Raw genomic sequence first — 19,198 nt, 5'->3', positions numbered from 1 at the left:
TCGGTCTCTTTGTGAGTGTATATGGGTCTCTTTGTGAGTCTATGGGTCTCTGTGTGAGTCTATGTGTCTCTGTGTGAGTCTATGGGTCTCTTTGTGAGTCTATGTGTCTCTGTGTGAGTCTATGGATCTCTGTGTGAGTCTATGGGTCTCTGTGTGAGTCTATGGGTCTCTGTGTGAGTCTATGGGTCGCTGTGTGTCTATGGGTCTTTGTTTAAGTCTATGGGTCTCTGTGTGAGTCTATGGGTCTCTGTGAGTCTATGGGTCTCTGTGTGAGTCTATGGGTCTCTGTGTGAGTCTATGGGTCTCTTTGTGAGTCTATGGGTCTCTGTGTGAGTCTATGTGTCTCTGTGTGAGTCTATGGGTCTCTGTGTGAGTCTATGGGTCTCTGTGTGAGTCTATGGGTCTCTGTGTGAGTCTATGGGTCTCTGTGTGATTATATGGGTCTCTTTGTGAGTCTATGGGTCTCTGTGTGAGTCTATGGGTCTCTGTGTGAGTCTATGGGTCTCTTTGCGAGTCTATGTGTCTCATTGCGAGTCTATGGGTCTCTGTGTGAGTCTATGGGTCTCTGTGTGAGTCTATGGGTCTATTTGTGAGTCTATGGGTCTCTGTGTGAGTCTATGGGTCTCTGTGTGAGTCTATGGGTCTATTTGCAAGTCTATGGGTCTCTTTGTGAGTCTATGGGTTTCTGTGTGAGTCTATGGGTCTCTGTGTGGGTCTATGGGTCTCTGTGTGAGTCTATGGGTCTCTGTGTGAGTGTATGGGTCTCTGTGTGAGTCTATGGGTCTCTGTGTGAGTCTATGTTTGTATGGTGCAGGGGGAGAACAACAAACGATACCCAAAAAAAAGCAATTCTAAAGAAACGAGTTTTCAATCGAGATTTCAAAGTGCATAGCTCAGTTGGCTTCCTAATAGCGTTGCCGAGATATCGATGGCTGTTGAGGAATGATTGATCACGAGTTTTGCCTGCGCCGGAAAAACGCCCTGCCGAATCCCAAGACTCGTTTTCTGCGGGCGGCCACACCTTCAGAATAAGATAACGGCATCAGAAGTCCAGACGTAGCTAGAGTTGCTATTCGCACAGCTCTAAAATAAGACACACATGCCTCCACCGGTGGAGAGAGGAGAAGGGCAACTTCTGATGCAAGTGCACGACTTAGGATAGAAGCACAACTTGCCTTGCTCCCAAGGGGTGTGCTTTGTATTCAGCTTCTTGTGTAGTTGATTGAGTTTGTGTAATGCAGTTGATCATCAATTATCCGGCTCGCGATTATCCGGCTTCCAACATTATCCGGCTTCCAACATTATCTGGCAGTGCCGGCTTGAAACTGGAGACCCCACTCCAAAGGCTGTAGCCAGTCTGCTATCAGCAGCATGTGTGTAAATTTATTTATTTATTTAAAAATACTTTTTTAAAAACACGCTTTAATTAAATGTACCGTACTAGTCATGGCAGAACTCCACGACTCCAGGAAGTGGCCCCGAGGCTTGCCATAACGTAAGGGACAGTAGTGATTTTCAGCCAACGTTAGTTGAGCGTGGACAATTAGACCCAAGCCGAAACATAACATATAAAAAATAATGTTTTAAAATATGTTTTTAAATTTGTTATGATATAATATAGTATTGTCATCAGTATGACATGAGTATACCAAGTTTGCAGTCGATACCATATTGGGAAGTGGGTAAAAATTTAGTTACAAGATTTGAGGATACAACGACAACAACGACGACAACAACAACAGGTAAAGTGAGTTAAATAAACGCGTGTAAAAAATAGCCATGAATGATTTCAGTGTCAAATATTATACACAGTACATTATAGGCTACATACAACGTAAACAATGAAAATACTGCACGTATATACATTACCCCATGCAGTCTTCGAGATTGGAGTGAAAAGTACGGTGCAGTAAATACAGCCACTTTTTCAAGTAGGATATTTGTTGTCTTTGAATGTTTATTTATGCCAATTTAACATAGTAAACAATATAATAACACCAAGAGACATAATGTCATACTAGAATGTGAAAATAAGCTATTTAAAATAATGATTATTTAGTGATTATCTGGCGTTTTTGAAAATCCAGTACCCCCCCTCCCCCGAGGCCACCGGATAATCGATGACCTCTCCCTGTATCTAAACACAAATATCTTCTGACGATTGTGCCCTGCGCTACGCTGCTCGTTGAGTTTCAGTCCCAGCCACAGCTCACGGGACTGGTGAGCGCTGTCTGAGCCAGTCCTCTTACTCACCAACAAAGACCGGCGTGGTGAAGTATGATCGTACGAACCCCAATGACTGGTAGAGCATGGGGAGGCCTTCATTCAGCAGTGCGTTGACAATCATTCGTATTAGTCATAAATACATTTATAAACAGAGATCTGGTGATATATGGTCACTGATAGGTAGATTATAAATGTGTGATGGTGATGCTACACCCATGTGCATTTTTTCAATTGAAAGCTAATTTCTTTAGAACTGCTTTTTGTACTATGAGATCTCTTTTACCAGTGGCAAAATATAGTATAGTAGTAGGTTTTTACCCTTTTAAACTGGTGTCAGTTTTGTACCAGTTTAAAAGGGTAAAAACCTACTACTATAAACTGCTTTTTGTGTTTAGTTTTGGCTATGTACAGTGCGAAAGAAGTTGAGCGTACATACATTTGAACGAGTCTTAGAGGCTTGTTGGAAGGACCCTGTTTGAGATGATTGGTCACTCCGATGCAATTATTGACATTTCCCTTCATGCAATAATTTCCCTTCATGCAATAAAAAATAATTTAAATGTTTAATGCGCAATCCATCCTAGCATCCCAATGCGCAATAAATAAAAAGCAGGAAACTTAAACAGAACCAGGGCAACCGACGAAACTTAAGAGGGAAGGCCACTTTAAAGAGATGGCTTTTCAAAGCAGATTTAAATATATCTACCGACTCCGATTATCTGATTTTAAGTGGCAAGGCATTTCATAGTCTGGGTGCCATGCTAACAAAAGCCCGATCACCAAAAGAGCGCAACCTAGACCTGATGATCTTGATGGAATCTATAAATGTGTAATGAGCGACTTCTGCGACACGTCGTGTAAAGGGTACTTCTTCTTTTATTCATATACGGGCACAACACAGGCCAACCTTATCTCTCACTCGGAGTACAACACTGGATGTTAGCGTCTCTACAGGCTACACACACACGGCCGATCACTCGGCGCGGTTCCATCATTCACACTCGGCCACGCCGCTGGCTGGCGGCGTGCCGACGAGGGGGATGGAAGCCGCAGGAGATCTTCCGCGTGGCCGGACGACGGAGAGAGATGACGGCGAGCAGCGACGCAGTCTGGACCCAAGACTCCACACACCAACCTCGAGTCCTCCTCCGCCCCCGCTTATATCGCCGCAGGCGCGGCTAGGCTCCGCCTCTGGCCACGCCCTCTCGTGGAACCTTCGAGCGGGTTCCCAGAGCATCCCGGCCAGCCCCGCCCATTACCTTTGGCCCAGATACCTCTCCCTTTCGGATTGGATGCTGTTTTAGCAGTGTCTGTACCCGTGCTTCCCTTTTCTCACCAGCAGGTGTCATCATGTCATTACAAATGTATAAGTTCCTGCGAGTAATTACAGTCTTACTAATGATAACACTTCCGGCGAAGGTGACATCGCTGCTGCGGCCGTTAAGGCTGAATTTCTTGTCCTCCGTTAATGAGAGATGGTGCCGAGAGGCGGCTCTACACTTTCGAGTGGACATTGCGGACACTTTAATGGTATGCGTAATCATTAGTGGACTCACAAGAGTGGCTCTTTACTTGGGGGGAAAAGTACGTGAACCAATTGTCACAGTAATTCACGTTGCAATAACGTGTCCACCCTTCTCGATATCAAGAGAGAAATGCCCATAAAGCAACACGGATATGTCGGACGTCCTCGGACGAACCGACTTTGCCAACCGCGTTGGGACGGTGTTGATGGCGCGTTCAGTTTCGTGATGAGCCACTTCGTTGAGCGATCATTTTTGGCCAGGTCACTTCTGGAAAATAAGCTAATAGCCGAGTGGGCTTTACCTGGTAATATAAAAATTAGTTTAGTTTAATTTGTATATTTTTTTAAGTGGTTTGTTTACCTTTCCTATACTTTGCACTCCTATCGTGTTTTTTTGCATTGTTTGTTGATGTAACGTTCTGACACACCCCTATAGGACCTCTGTGAAAAAGATATTTGTAGCTCATCGGATCGCTCGGTATAAATAAATATATTGATTTGCCTGCACTGCCCTCTGCTGACAACGTAGCCCCCCGCAGCAGCCTGCGACACGCGTAGGCCACTACGATGGTCACCCATCCAAGCACCACACAGGCTCAAAACAAACCCCTTCCTGCCTAGCTTCTAACATCTGACGAGAGGCGGGAGGATTCCGGGTGACTTCGTCATTAGTCAAGCGAGAGCCAAGTGGCAGCCGTGGCAAGTTACGTTTCGTTGAGCGATCCAATGTGACCCCCCCCCCCCCACTCGCCACCCCATGCTGTCTCACACCGCCCCACCGCCCCGCGTGATCCGCTCCTTCGCTTTATTCGCCCCTGCAGATCAAGAAGCTGATTGGCATGCGGCAGGAGCAGATCGGCGTGCAGGAGCGGCTGGTGGCCGGCTCGCTCGCTGGCGCCACGGCGCAGACGGTCATCTACCCCATGGAGGTGCGAGCGGCCGCAGCTTGGGTGTCGGAATCAGAATCTTCATTGGGACCCGAGGAGGAATTCGATTGATTCTAGATTTGAAGCTTTCGTGACTGCAAGGATTCATACTCTTAGGTTTTTTCGGTAAAGTCACGTAGGTAAAAATAAAAGAAATAATAAATAATGGAAATAATAATAGAAATAAAATAATAAATGACGACGTTTCGGAGGCAACACAAGTCTCCGTCATCAGGTGGGACCGTCACAGCTGAATTTACTGTATCAAGTGATACAGTAAATTCAGCTGTGACGGTCCCACCTGATGACGGAGATTTGTGTTGCCTCCGAAACGTCGTGATTTATTATTTTATTTAAATTATTTCTGTTATTTATTATTTCTTTTATTTTTTACCTACGTGACTTTACCGAAAAAACCTAAGAGTATGAATCCGATTGAGCAATGAAGTTTTTTTTCGCAGATGTCCAGCGTGCTGGGGTAGCCCCCGAGACACAGAATCCACACCAGGAGGTGTCGCGTTCAATACGTAGAGACCAGGTTTTCATGTTTTGTTTTACCTGGCGACACCACCGCCGGTCGCCACCTGACCCGCTGAGACTCGCTCGTATGCCTTTTGCGCTGGAAAATCCGAGCCCTGAAATTATGAGCACATGGTGACGTCATTGCGTCAGCCGCACGCACGCGTGTCCACTTGTTCATAGCGGTCGCGTATACAGACTTCGTGATGAAACGATGCCGTGCGACGTCGTAACGTCTGCACATGTGACGCTGTGATGTTGAGACCGTGCGTGTTGTATGACGTATGTATTATGTTGAACTTCTTTCGCACCGTACGTAGCCAACCGTGCTATTCGGAGGTCCTAAGGACGTCTCGTAGTCCAGCAGCACACAATAGTTTTATTATGTGGGCCGCTGGAAAATGCAGTTGAAGAACCGTCTAAAGAGGCAGCCCTGCAATTGCTTGCTCCCGCCACTGCTGGCAGGATGGTCTCCAACGAGAAGTAGCTCGAGCGATCCCATCGAGAATATTTGGCCAACTCACTGATAAAACGTCTCGGAAGACGTCGGAGTATCAACACTTCACGTGGGAGTACCCACGTGGCGAGATGTCAACTCCCCCGCCTGGTATGCAGGAGGTCGTGGGTTCGATCCCGACCCTGACACCTGCATATTTGTAGTTTGCATGTCTCTCTCTCCCCGTGGTCACGTGAATTTTTCTTCGGCTCCTCTGGTTTTCCACTCCACGTTTAGAAACAAGCGTTTCGAGGAGTTGGCTGCTATAAATTTCCACGTGACAAGACACCACACGTGACCTGCCCATCATAGACTAACTGCTGCACGTATTCATAGAGAGTGTGTGTGCCTGTGTTTTTTGGATCGTCGACCCAAGGTGGTGAAGACGAGACTGGCGCTGGGCAAGACGGGGCAGTACAGCAGCATGGTCGACTGCGCTCGCAAAATCGCGAAGCGCGAGGGCCTGCGGGCATTCTTCAAGGGCTACTTGCCCAACGTGCTTGGGATCATCCCCTATGCGGGCATCGACTTGGCCACCTATGAGGTGAGGAAACCCATGGGCGCTGTTTAGTGTACGCAGGGCGTTTATGCGTTTGTGTGTGCCAGTCATCTCGGTCAGTTCACCCGTGCCACCTCGGTTTCTCCCTCGGTCTGTCGGCGAGCCTTCGACGCTTCACGTGGCCTCGGAGCCCATCTAACCTGCACTAGCGTTTTGGTGACGTCACCACCACTTCCGTGGCGAATGGCGGTTGTTGTTTTCGGTGTATACCACGGATGTCCTGAATATCGTGATTACCTACAAAGTGGACGATGGATGTGAAATGAGAAGTTCGCTGTGTGACCATCTGTGGGGGTACGATGCAGTGGACAAAGAACCGTGAAGTGTTTTAATCAAGCGGTCATGCGCTTTCATAAAATATGGGTTGTAAACTTGATTCCAATTCGCCCTTGATACGAAGGCAGCATTTTTTGGAATGTAACGAATACTGCTTCATGGCTGCAGTTATGGGACAAAATGTGATGAATATAAGTTTGATATGGACAGATAACAAACATTTTTCCCTGTGGTCATAGGCTTGTTGTGTTACTTGACATGTGTGCACCCAATTGCTCGTGCGTTACAACATATATGTTTCAGGAATGTGCTGTCATTGTCACCAGGAGGACTTCTCCCTTCAGTGGCTTGACAAAGGGCTGTACTTGTTCATTTAGTGCAGTGGTAAAATGTTTCCCTCACAACAGCTCAGCACATGGCAGACGCACGACCTCCTCTTGATACCAAGATCCAGGATGGTCACGTCCATGCGCCGCTTCTCGGTGGCAGCCCCAACAGTCTGGAACGATATCCCTCTGCACATTCGCAGCATCACCTCAATCGCCTGCTTCAAGAGACACTTAAAAACTCACCTCTATAACCACACTTTCGAGCGACTCTGAGCTTGGCTCCGTGCCTCTGAGTTGCGGCCGTTACGTCCGCAAATTTGCGCGCGTTATAAATTGCATTATTATTTATTATTATTATTAAGAAGTGCCTGGGTTGGATCTCTGACTCGGGCACCCGTCTCTGTGTGGAGTTTTTATGATCTCCCCGTGTTATGCATGGTTGACTGGTTTCCTCCAATAACAAAAAAAACGTAAAGTGTGATTGTGTTGGTGAAACATCCCAATGCAGCACCCTCCTGAATGAGTCAATTTACAGACTCTCTGTAGCTTTCCTGGGTAAATAAGCAAATCTTTATATCATTAACATTTGTGTGCCTGAATTACCTAACCAAACTGAGGGCCCTTTCCATTCCAATGACGTACGTGTAAGTCGTCTGAACTCAATCGGAAGACAAATAAAATAACTTCATCAGTACAAGGCCATGCTCCCACAAGGCCATGCAGGAGGGCGTGGCACAGTTTGGCGCCAGCTATCGTAGAGTGCGGTCGTGTCGCTACGGTTCTCTGCGGTGGGTACAATGTCTTTAAAAACAACGGCGCGCTATGCTCCTCTAATTTAAATTAACTCTGAGCCACTTGCGTGTTCCGAGATTCAGCGGTGACCGGGACACCCACCCTGCAACATGCAGACGTTTCGGAACGGGAAAGGATTAATTGTCCATCTTGCCAGCTTGTTATCGTCTTGTCTTTTTGCTGTTCGACAAAAACCCGGCGTCTGCGTAACGCTTTGACGATGGCCCTTCCCTCCGCCGTCGGCAGACGCTGAAGAACTGGTGGCTTCAAAAGCACGGCGCCGAGGGGGCGAACCCGGGCATCGCCGTGCTGCTGTGCTGCGCCACCACCTCCAGCACGTGCGGGCAGCTCGCCAGCTACCCGCTCGCGCTCGTGCGCACGCGCATGCAGGCTGCGGGTGAGCTCCGCGCCGCACCGCACACGCACGCGCCGCCTTATGTTGTACACGCTGCCGGCACGCGCTTTGGTTCAGCAGATAGAGCGTGGGGTGAGAGCCATAGTGTTGCTATTCCTCCTCCATTGAAGGAGCGCGGCCTGCAGTATGTATGTCTGCATGCTGAACCTCTTTCGCACCGTACGTAGCCAACCGTGCTAATTGGAGGTGCGGGGGAAGGACAATAAACTAAACACAAAAAGCAGTTCCAAAGAAATGAGTTTTTAATCTAGATGGTTTTAAAGTGCACAGCTCCAGTGGCTTCCTAATATCGGAAGGAAGAGCGTTCCATATGGCTGCAGAAGCGCACCTGGAAGCGTGCGATGCGGTGTCCGTCTTTGTTCGATGGTCAGCCAAAAGCGTTTGATGGCTAGCCAAAATGACAATGGTTCTGTGCTGATGCTCACTTGTATGGCGGGTAGGGGGCAGTAGAGTAAAGCAGATTGTTGACTCGTAGATACTGAGTGGTCTGCTCTTCTACTAGTGTGTGTGGTTCGCTGTGATCTTTCCAGTATCTTTTGAACACACTTATGTGTGTGTATTCCAAGTGGGAGCCTCTTGAAAATGGGTCTTGATCCTACGTGACACTTTAAGTGGGTAAATAAAGATTTAAGAAAATATTCTAAATATTCCATTAATAACAACTTGCCCTTCCCACGATTAGTCCACAGCTGTCTGGTTGGCACTGTGGATAGAGTGGGGTTTGACTCACAATCTGAAAGTTCTGAGTTTAGGTTTGGTCAGGGATTTGACAAGGCCCTTAGTTTATCTGGCGTTGACAAAGCTGACCGCCACTGTGTAGGAAGTCAACACTGCTGGCTCATGCCATGGCGATGGAGAATTTCTACCACTGGCTGAGGGTCACCGGTGGAGACTCGTGCCACTGTAATGCCCCTTGGAGCTGGGAGACATTTTGGCGTGACTTCCCTCAGGGTTGGACAGCCTACGGGTCAAGGGCCTCACACACGGCCCCCGACTTAACTTCATATTGTCCACAGCCACATAAAGTCTGCCACTTCAAAGCATACACGAACGATATGTATGCATCACTGCAAGCGTCTGAGCCGCGCTAATGGGACACCAACGGGAAATTATTTTGATCTAGCAATGTCGTGTTTCAAATTTTAGTCCTTGCGTTTCGATCAAAGTTCAGGATTTAGACATCATCTTTAGCCCTCGGTAAAGAAACAAGTACAGACTAAAACTGAACTGTTAAAACTAAACAATTTTTTATTTTACAAGATAAGTCCCACTGAGTGGTAAAGCTGTTTTTCAGAAGCGACCTGGACACAAATTATAGCTCAACGAAGTGGCTTATGGCTTATCACGTTCAAATGTATAGCAGACAAATACTCTAGACACGTTTACAAATATGGAGAGAAATACCGGAAGACCCGGAGAAAATCAATGCGACCACTGGGGGTACATGCAAACTCCAAATATACAGGAATCAGGGGATCAAACCCATAACCTCCTGTATACGAGGCGAGGGAGTTAATATCTCGCCACCATGGCGCCCTAAGAGTGAGTTGAGCGAGTGTGGGGTTTCCGCGTAACGTCGCATCTTTTGATTTAAAGCTTTCGTGACTGCAGGGATTCATATTCTTGGTTCTTTCGGTAAAGTCACGTAAAAGGGAAATAATAAAATGCTAAAAATATAAAACAATAACATTCTCACAACGTTTGGATTGCAACACAAGCAATCATCATCAGGTGTGAAATCCACAACAAGAAAATGTGAAAAAAGTGGTGCCACTCTTTTCAAACTTTCTGATGATGATTGCTTGTGTTGCAGTCGAAACGTCGTGAGAATTTTATTGTGTAATATTTTTATTATTTTATTATTTCTCTTCTATGTGACTTTACCGAAAGAACCACGAATATAACGTCGCATCTCTTGCATTCTCCAGCGAGCATTGGGGGCCCTGGAGCGTCGCAGCCCGGCATGGTGGGGCTCATGCGCTCCATCGTGCAGCAGGACGGGCTGCTGGGTCTGTACCGCGGCATCGCGCCCAACTTCATGAAGGTCATCCCCGCCGTGGGCATCAGCTACGTCGTTTACGAGAACCTCAAAGGGGCGCTCGGCGTGACGTCGCGGTGACCCCGGCGACCCTTCAAGCGGAACAACGGCAAAAACAAACGTAAACTCTGAACGACACCAGCGACTTCCCGGAGATGATTATGAAACTGCACCCCCCCACCTCCCCCCACCCCGCCTACCAGTGGGGGTTGGCGGTAAAACTAAAGGAAGCTGCTCGACAATAAACATCGCCGGCGTGCACCAGAGTGGCTGTTTAGATTGGCGCACGCCATGGGATGGTTTTGCTGAATTTCCGCCACCGGCTTAGGGACACCAGCACGGTTGAACATCGCCGCACCCTTGTTAGAACAGGGAGTCTCCGTGACGCGACTCGTTGAATTGCACCCCGCGATTAAATTGCGAAGGCGTTTGTTGCCATGCGGTGGACGTAACGGTTACGCGTGAGGCTCTGATTGTGGCTGCGTCAGACGCAAGTGAGTTGTGTGTGCTTCGGCGAATCCTACAGCAAATCGCAGAGACTTTTAATCGTGAGCGGTTAGCACCGTGAGCTATGGTTTGTTTTGGAGATGCTCGTGCCACGCTTGTGGCACTTGCGCGCACCGCACCAAGGATCTTCCACGGTATTGGTGCCGTAGCTTGGTTTTCTCTGGCAGTGGGGCGACGGCTCACACCTCACAAACCGTTGAACACGAACCTGCCTTGTGAGATTCAAGCAAAAATGTTTTTGCAAGGTTGGCTACGTACGGTGTTACATACATACAACGAGTTGTTCATGGCAGCGGAGCTCATAGTGAATTCAATTGCTTGAAGCTTTGTTTATAGCTTCAGTGAAACTGCAAAAAAAAACATGTTTTGTGTGGGCATGTGAAGTAGTGAATGTGAATCTGTAGGGACTAATTGTAAAATATACTCTGTGTGAGTGCATGAGCTATATTTCTATACAATTGCTGTATAAACTACAGTGCAATTTGGGTGTTGAAAAGAACATATTGAAACACTGCCACCAAATATGCTTTAAAATGTCATTATTCCGAGAAAGAAACCCATAGTTAAGCTGTCACTTGGCAACTGAAGGCCCTTTTTTCTTTTCTAATGTAACCGGAGGTGAGGTGACACATTTGAATGAATAATTCGAACTCCAACACAGCAGCATGACAGCTGGTGTAGAACTGTTAATGAGTTCTGAGTTTGGGTTAATGATTTAGGCACGAAATGTAGTGTCTCGCATGCCAGTCAGGTTCATGTTCCCCCCCCCCGCCTTATTATATTTAAAATCATAAAACATTTCCAGCATCTAGAAAGTTCGCAAACATATATATTGCAAATTACGCTTTCGGCATCACGTCACGTGATGAAGAATCTATTCGAATGTCTCGCAGAGCGCCGGAGTGGTTGCAGAAGAGCTACGGTCCTCACGGGAATTTTCGCAAAGAAAATCCGTCAAGTGGCCTTGTAAACCTTTACCCAGTAGGGCTTGCACTCCTCCATACTGTGAGCTAGTCTCATGCCGGTCCAACCAATATACTCATTTATGAAGGTGAAAATCCCAAATTTAATATGATGCGTGAGCTGGGTCGAGACCGTCAGCCGTGATACTTTGAGAACGTTGTTTCCCCACGGTTGGCTGCACCCAATTCTGACCTATGATCTCCTCGGTGCGAGCTCGGCGCTAATTCGTCAGCGCCCTGACCTCTGAGCCACCCGACCAGTGCCATTTTAGTTTTTGCTACGAATAAAATTATTTTCTTCGTTTAGTTTCATGCCAAGATGTCGCCGAGGTGTAACGGACTTGCGATCCAGAGGTCGCCCGATCGATCTCCCGGCGCGGCAGGTTTCTTGAATTCCCCCCGCCTCTGTCCTCCCAGCAGTATACGTGGGCATGTACACCAGATCACGTGTGGTGGGGTAGAGATGTCTGGCCAGCGTGGGAGAGTAGGCCAAATTCCCTGGAGAGGGCGCTCTCGAGAGCTCCCTCTCGTGGGGGCCCTTTTCACCAGGAGTGGCGTGCGCAAGCAGTTGCATGGCTGCACCTTTACCTTTTTAGATTAATGTTCGAGCGGGCAGCAGACACCGACCGCTACCAGATGAAGCCTGTTTGGAATCGTAGACTTGTTACATCTTCTGTGAACGCATTTTTAAGCACAGGCATTAACCAGCTGCTTGGTGAGTTAATAAATGCGCTGATGCGTGTTAATTATTAGCACCTAATGTTCCACAACCAGCAAAGAAAAAAACAACAACATTGGCATGCGTTTTTTTCAATGCGTGACACTTGTCAGAGCGAATGTAACGATGTGATATAAAAGCTAATCGGATAGCCGCCCCTAGGGTATGGCGAATCGGGGCGACGGCCCGGGACACCGCGCTTTGGGGTGCCCCGTGCTTCAACGTCACGGTGTCAGATGCAATACTTCAGGTTTGGTTTGAAGGCGTTGGTAGGGCGGGTGCCCACACGGTGTGAATTGCCCCGGGCCCGCACCCCTCTATGGACGGCCCTGACTAATCATATTAAATACTTATCATCAGCAGGATCAGTCCACTGCTGGATGAAGGCCTCCCCAAGCAGTCTCCATCTCTTGCGGTTCTGCGATGTAACAACCCGGCAAGCTACTTTGGACACGAGCTGAATTCATCGTGCCATCTTCGCGGTGGACGAGCTCTCGGATGCGATCCCTCCCTCGGTTGCCACGTTATCGTTATTCTCGTCCGACAGCCATCGACGTCCCTCAAGACCGTGACGTGCCTCTACCCAGGCCCTCATGGCCGCGACATGTGACTACCTAGGCCCTCAAGGATGTGACGTGCCTCTACCCAGGCCCTCAAGGATGTGACGTGTGACTACCTAGGCCCTCAAGGATGTGACGTGTCTCTACCTAGGCCCTCATGGCCGCGACATGTCTCTACCCATGCCCACTTTTCTTAGCAGTCAGATTTATGAGGGTGCCACGGTGGAGAGATGGTGACTACATAGCTTGGTACGCAGGAGGTCGTGAGTACGATCCCAACCCTGACGCCTGTATATCTGGAGTTTGCGTGTCTCTTTGCCCGTGATTGCGTGGATTTTTCTCCAGGGCCTCCGGTTTTTCCCTCCACAATCAACGGGAATTTAGAGTATTTGTCTGCTATTAATTTACTTGATCAACAACTTTGTTGAGCTATCAGTTGTGACCAGGTCGCTTCTATGTAGCTCAGTGGGGCTTACCTGGTAATAAAATAAACTCCTTTAAAAACGTTTTTTTTTTTAACAACGATTTTATTAACAACTTTGTTTAACTCACGGTCGAGGAGTACGTCAATGGCGCCTGAGACATGCGGCGCCTGCTTCTTGTGCGAGCCGATTCCACAGTTTAGGGGCCGCGGCGTTTTTGAGCTACACAAATATATAAATAATAAGGCATCCATACAAAACGTTAATTGCTTTAAAGTAGCGAATTAATGGATTAATTTATGCCGATTTTGATACAGGCATGCATTGTCACCGGATCTGAGCACGTGTGCAAAATGTGGAATTGATTGGACAACGGGAAGTGGACGAAATTTTGACGACAAGATTTGACCACGACAAACAGAGGAATCAAGTTGACCGTTGAAAAATAGTGTAGCTTATGTCTTTAACTCACGTTAACTTCTCCATGTGTTCCTCTTTCTGTCTCAATGTAATTCCAAGCATGCTACCTCCCGACTCCATATTTAAATTCATTATCTATAAACATACCGATTGGGTTATTGCCATAATCATCAACCATGATCAACCCACTTCCCTAAGCAATCGCCATACCTCACATCCCTCCGATGTAGAATCCAGCTCCTGCACACTATCCGATTTGGTGCTAAATGTATCGTAGCATTGCACGAATGGTGTTATATATAAATCAGAGCAACTATATTTTGCAACAAAGTAATCAGCGTCAAAATCAGTATGCTTTCAACGTCTCATTTTACAACTTTTTTTGACTGTAGGTCTCATTAAAGTGTCACATTACTGTGAGCATACATTTCAAAATGTAATACTCCGCATCTTTCAGACTAGTCATAAAGCAAATTTTGGCAGTAACATAAATTACGCTTGCAGTGTAGGCGATATCAATATGTGTAACATCTCATGTTGCTAATTTGTTTTTTTGTTCAGGATACTCGCTCTAAAACTCGGATAGTATTTCACTGGTTACTATTAAACACATGGTATCCCCCCACATTAGCGTAGTTCGCTGTTGTAAGTTCAATTGGCTTCACTATCATCATCATGATCGTTCGCTGTGATCACTCCACTGCTGGAGGAAGACCTCTCCAAGTCGTCGCCATCCCTCGCAGCTCGACGGTGCAACGATCAACTGAGCAGCCGCACACGAGACGATTTCATCGCCCCATCTCCTCGGTGGACGTTTCATTCCTTGGCCGCCATCCCGTCGTCATTCTTGACCGTCGGCCTTCGTCCCTTCTAGCCCCGACTAACAAAAACAACTTAAAACTGATTTTATTGTACCAGGTAAGGCCCGCTGAGCTATGTAGCTCTTTTTCCGAAGCGACCTGGCCACAAATGACTGCTCAACGACGTGAGCTGATCACGTGGAAAGTCACAGCAGCCAAATAAACGCATGCTTCTGAGTGTGGAGGGAAAAACCGGAGGGCCCGGAGAAAAGTCCACGCAACCACGAGGAGAACACGCAAACTCCAAATATACAGCAGGCGTCAGAGTTGGGATCCACGACCTCCTGCGTACCAGTCGAGGTAGTTAACATCTCGGCACCCTGTCGTGTCCTGCCCAAGCCCCCACTGGCTTTTCTTGTGGCTTTGAGTGACGTCTCTAACCTGCGCCGGTTCTCCAAATCTACGTGTTGCCCTCTCCGTCTCTCAATTCAATTGCGAGCGTTCATCTCCCCGTGCTTCATAAGAATGGGTTTCACCCTTTCTGCCAATAAAACAGCTGTGTTAAGATGTTCAAACACCAAACAGAAACCTTTTACAAGGAATCATGTCTGCATTAACCACACATATTTGTGGTGAACATGCAAACAAAAACATCCTCTGGCATATGGCATTGTCTTTGAAACTGGTCTGCACCAGAGACAGCCTTCTTTAGGGCCCAGTCTCATCAATATCAGAGCAGAGAACGCCAAAATGCGAACAGTACAAAGGCAATGCCACTATCAGAGCATGTTTAGCTCGGGGTGAGCAGCAGTTTCAACAATATAAGTATATTATCATCAGAGCATGTTTGTTTGCATGTGCACCACAAGGACGTGTGGTTAATGCAGACTTGACTCCTTGCAAAGTTTTCTGTTTGGTGATTAAACATCTTAATGTCTGATTTATTGCCAGAAAAGGTCAACGCCTATTCTTATACTTTGATGCTGGCACGAAAGGCCCCGCGTCTCCCCGCGTCTCCCCGCGTCTCCCCGCGTCTCCCCGCGCTTCTCTGCGCACTTTTCAGTTTCCACGTTTGGCTTGGTGACTGTTACTCGCCGGCGTAGCATTTGCATCGCTTTGTGCAACAAAACCGTGGTGGGGTTATCGAGCGCATTGTAGCAGCGTGTGTTTTGTTAAAACTCGATGTTGGAGAAACGTAATCGTCGGTCGAAATTAAGTTATGGATTATTTGTGATTTTATTGTATACTGTGTATTGTTTTCAAGCATATAACCGCGCGTATATATATATATTAGCATGCACGTTTGATTGCACAAATATATGTAATTTGTACATGACTGAAGACCGATTGTATGCAAGTTACTATTTAATATCGTGACCTCAATTAGCCATGCCTGGTGATGCTGCATGAAACCCCCATGCTTGATCATTCCACTCTATGGTATGACATTTGTTACCAATATATATGATACATAATTGCCGTCAGTGGTGGAGACAAATGGGAGTCGGATACTTAAACTAATTTCCAGGCAGAGCGATAGTCAACGCTTGGCGCAGCGTCTGTCGGCAATGAAAGCGGAGCAATCGGCTTTTGTCGTGAGCGTGAACAACGCCGCCACCTATCTCTGTCGCAGGAAGCCCACGGCAGATGTCTTATTGGTGAAAGAGTTTACCGGGGTATCGCATTAACAAATGTCATTTTGACTTCTGAGTGTTTAGTCTTAATTCTTATCGGCCACTGTGGCTTGCACTGTGTGAGCGAGGTCATTTGCACTGACGTGTTAACATACAAAAAGCAAAGATAGCCCTCTGCGGTGTAATTGCACTCTCTGCGTCTAATATGTGTTTGTGGTGTGCTGTGGAGAGATTACTCACTTGGCTGATAATTCTGTCAATATCTTAATCTCGGCAGCTGTTGTTTGTCCACGTGGCCCTGTCCTTTTTGTAAAGATCTGAACAGGGTTTCGCTTGAAGCCAGCATCGGCAGGAATTCGTTTTCTGAGATATTTCAACAAACAAAAAAGGCTTTGACTTGGCGACAATCGCAAAAACAAAGAAGTACGTACTCCCGGTTACATCCGGAGCTGGGGTAACAACAGGCGAACATCCGGTCCGAGCTTTCTGAAAGGCACCAGACGAGTTGTGGTGTGAGCCACCTGCGACATGAACAACTCCCCAAGGCAGATTGCATTCAGTCTGATGACCACAGCTGACCTGTGCTGCAGCCAGGGCTGGCTTTGGAGGTGCATATGCTTACTGGTGCTGGTCTGTGTACATTAAAGCACACTTCACGGCACTTGCAGCTGCCTACAATGGGCAGGCAGGAAGCCCCCCCCCCAGCTCCTAGCTCGTAAATCACCCAATGTGTTTAACGCGCAGTAGGTCATTCACACGTGAATGGGCGACTAATTACGCGCGGATGGGGGAGATTGCTCGACGCGAAACGGTGTGCTGTGGGGCAGCTGGCTCGGGAGTGCTGTTGTGTGCCTCTACCCTGGCTCATAGGCCCGGCTCACGGGACTGCCCATAGGATCGGTGAATAAGAACGGCTCACAGGGCTGGTTAATAGGTGCCGGCTCATAGGACCGGCTCATAGGTCCAGCTCATCGGACTGCACGTAGGACCGAAACATAGGACTGGCTTATAGGATTGGTTCATGGGACCGGCTCATAGGACCGGCTCACAGGATCTGCTCATAGGATCAGTTCATAAGACCGGCTCATAGGACCGGCTCATAGCATTGGCTTGTAGGACCGGCTTCTGGGACGCGCTAACAGGAACGATTCACCCAGGCCTTGTTCCACCCCTGATAACAGCAATCAATATTTTATCTTAAGTAAGAATTGCTTCTACTTTGTCCTTTAAAAAAGGTGTTACTATTTTAGAGTTTCTTATTAATGTACAAAAAGAAACGTATAAACTTGTCTAAACAAATGGATAGAGCCTGTTGACATAGCATCACACTTCAGGTTACGGTATCGTGTAATGCATGGGAGAATGCAATCGGGAGCAAATCATTGCAATGACTTTTTTCTTTCCGAGGCAAAGTTGCAAAGCGCAATTATACCTTAGTCTATTAACCATCATCCAAGTCAACTTATCGCAAAATATATATTTGACGTAATCATAAACGGTGACAATTAAAGTCATATCAGGCAATTTTGGGATTGTTAAAACGCAGAGTAATAAATGACACAAAACCCACTTAAACGGCATGAATAAGTAATGTGGTGACGTGCTGTGTAACGGGAGTTGATATTTGAACGTGCTTATAGCGAGCGCTCGTAACGTGGCAGACGAAATGTGTCCATCTGTGGGGCAATCCCGCTGGGGTTATTGTTTGCGTTTCTTCTTGTGAATGTTTTTTTTTTACGTCGCAAATCACTTGTAAATATTGTTGATCGCAGCAGCTGCTTAGAAATTCCAAGGCGATCAATAATATCTTTAATATGTTTGCACTGCCCCTCCACAGAGGGACACTGTTTACGTTGATATGAGGCGGTCCTTTAATTTAAAAAGGCCGTGGGATGCTCGTTTAAAAAAAATTAAAATATGAACTCTCTCTATTCGTGTATTTTCAAACCAAACTGGTTTTGTTTTAACGCTCGTCCTGCTCATTCTGTGAATGAAACGGCTTGCAGCATTGCCTCTCCATGCTGCCTTTCTGATTCCATGTTGTCGTTTGATTTCCTGTGCGTGCCACGGAGGTTGGCCCACCGTGTATTCTTTGTTTTGTCAGTCTTAATGTCGAAGCACAAAGTGAACTCCTGCGTGACTCAAGCACGTATCGTGTGTGTGGAGCGGTGTTTCTCAAACTTGTTTGGCTCGTGGACCGCTCAGCCGATGCGAACATTGGCACGGACGACTCAGCTGCCCACCCGTAGTGACGAACGCATTCACTTCTCTCTCTAAATACCAGTCATGCAAAATTATTCCTATGACCGGAACATAAAAATGTTTTTTTTAAATGCAGCTACTCCTCTACTTACGAACACTCTACTTACGAATTTTCGGAGAAACGAACAAATCCGCCCCCGTATGTCCAGTTGCCTGTTCAGACCGAGAGTTGTAAGTTCAACCGCCGCGCAATAGATGGCGATGGTGGCATCTACATCTACAGAAGTGTGAAGAATCAGCGTCATCTACATCTACAGGAGATTATAAAACTTTAATGTATATGCCGTGCAACATGTTAATAATCAACAGGTGTAAAGTTGCGAACAAATCGACTGACGAACAGACCTCTGTAACCTAACTCGTTCATAAGAAGAGGAGTCCCTGTATTCGGTTTATTTTTTAGGAGGGGCATTTAGATCTTGGCGTTAGGGTAGTTTACCAAAACTTTCTTTTTAAATTAAATATGACCTGCATTTGTGTCACAGCCCCGCAGACCACCTGGTGGTACCGGGGGACCACACGCTGAGAACCACTGCTGTGGAGTGTCGTGTGACTAGGCCCCGTTCCACGCGTTCATCTGTTTACGAATGCTACCCTCGTGTTACCATAGGGGTCTCAAGACTCGTTTAACAGGAGGGTCCTGCACTGCGATATTTGTCTGATTACATTTTAAGAGCATTCTCAAAAGGAAAACGCAACCCAAGAAGTTAGCTTCATACGCACCATGCTGTGTGCCATGCCGTATGAACTTTCATCTCCATTAAGAAAATGAACAGAACCTGGGACTCTTTCAGATTCACCACCAGACTTGC

At 47.1% G+C, this 19,198-nt stretch overlaps 1 protein-coding gene across 3 annotated transcripts in view; it reads left to right on the top strand.

Moving 5' to 3' along the window:
* Window positions 1-18,157, top strand: part of LOC144733931 (mitochondrial adenyl nucleotide antiporter SLC25A25-like) — a 52,661-nt gene extending 34,504 nt beyond the window's left edge. Inside the window, exons 7-11 of one of the 3 annotated variants that reach the window (XM_078615952.1) lie at window positions 4,573-4,680; window positions 6,069-6,236; window positions 7,895-8,045; window positions 9,992-10,222; window positions 12,649-18,157. In XM_078615952.1, coding sequence (XP_078472078.1) covers window positions 4,573-4,680; window positions 6,069-6,236; window positions 7,895-8,045; window positions 9,992-10,182 — 618 coding nt within the window. In that variant the 3' untranslated portion in view covers window positions 10,183-10,222; window positions 12,649-18,157. Of the gene's footprint in view, window positions 1-4,572; window positions 4,681-6,068; window positions 6,237-7,894; window positions 8,046-9,991 lie in introns of all 3 variants that reach the window. The other 2 variants (XM_078615951.1, XM_078615950.1) reach the window with 2 other exon arrangements.
* Window positions 18,158-19,198: the final 1,041 nt, after the last annotated feature.

Source organism: Lampetra planeri, chromosome 49 (assembly GCF_965212315.1).
Source record: "Lampetra planeri chromosome 49, kcLamPlan1.2.h2, whole genome shotgun sequence".
In the NCBI taxonomy this organism is placed as follows: Eukaryota; Metazoa; Chordata; class Hyperoartia; order Petromyzontiformes; family Petromyzontidae; genus Lampetra; species Lampetra planeri.
Note: the sequence above shows the minus strand (reverse complement) of the source record. Positions and strands in the feature narration are given on the sequence as shown.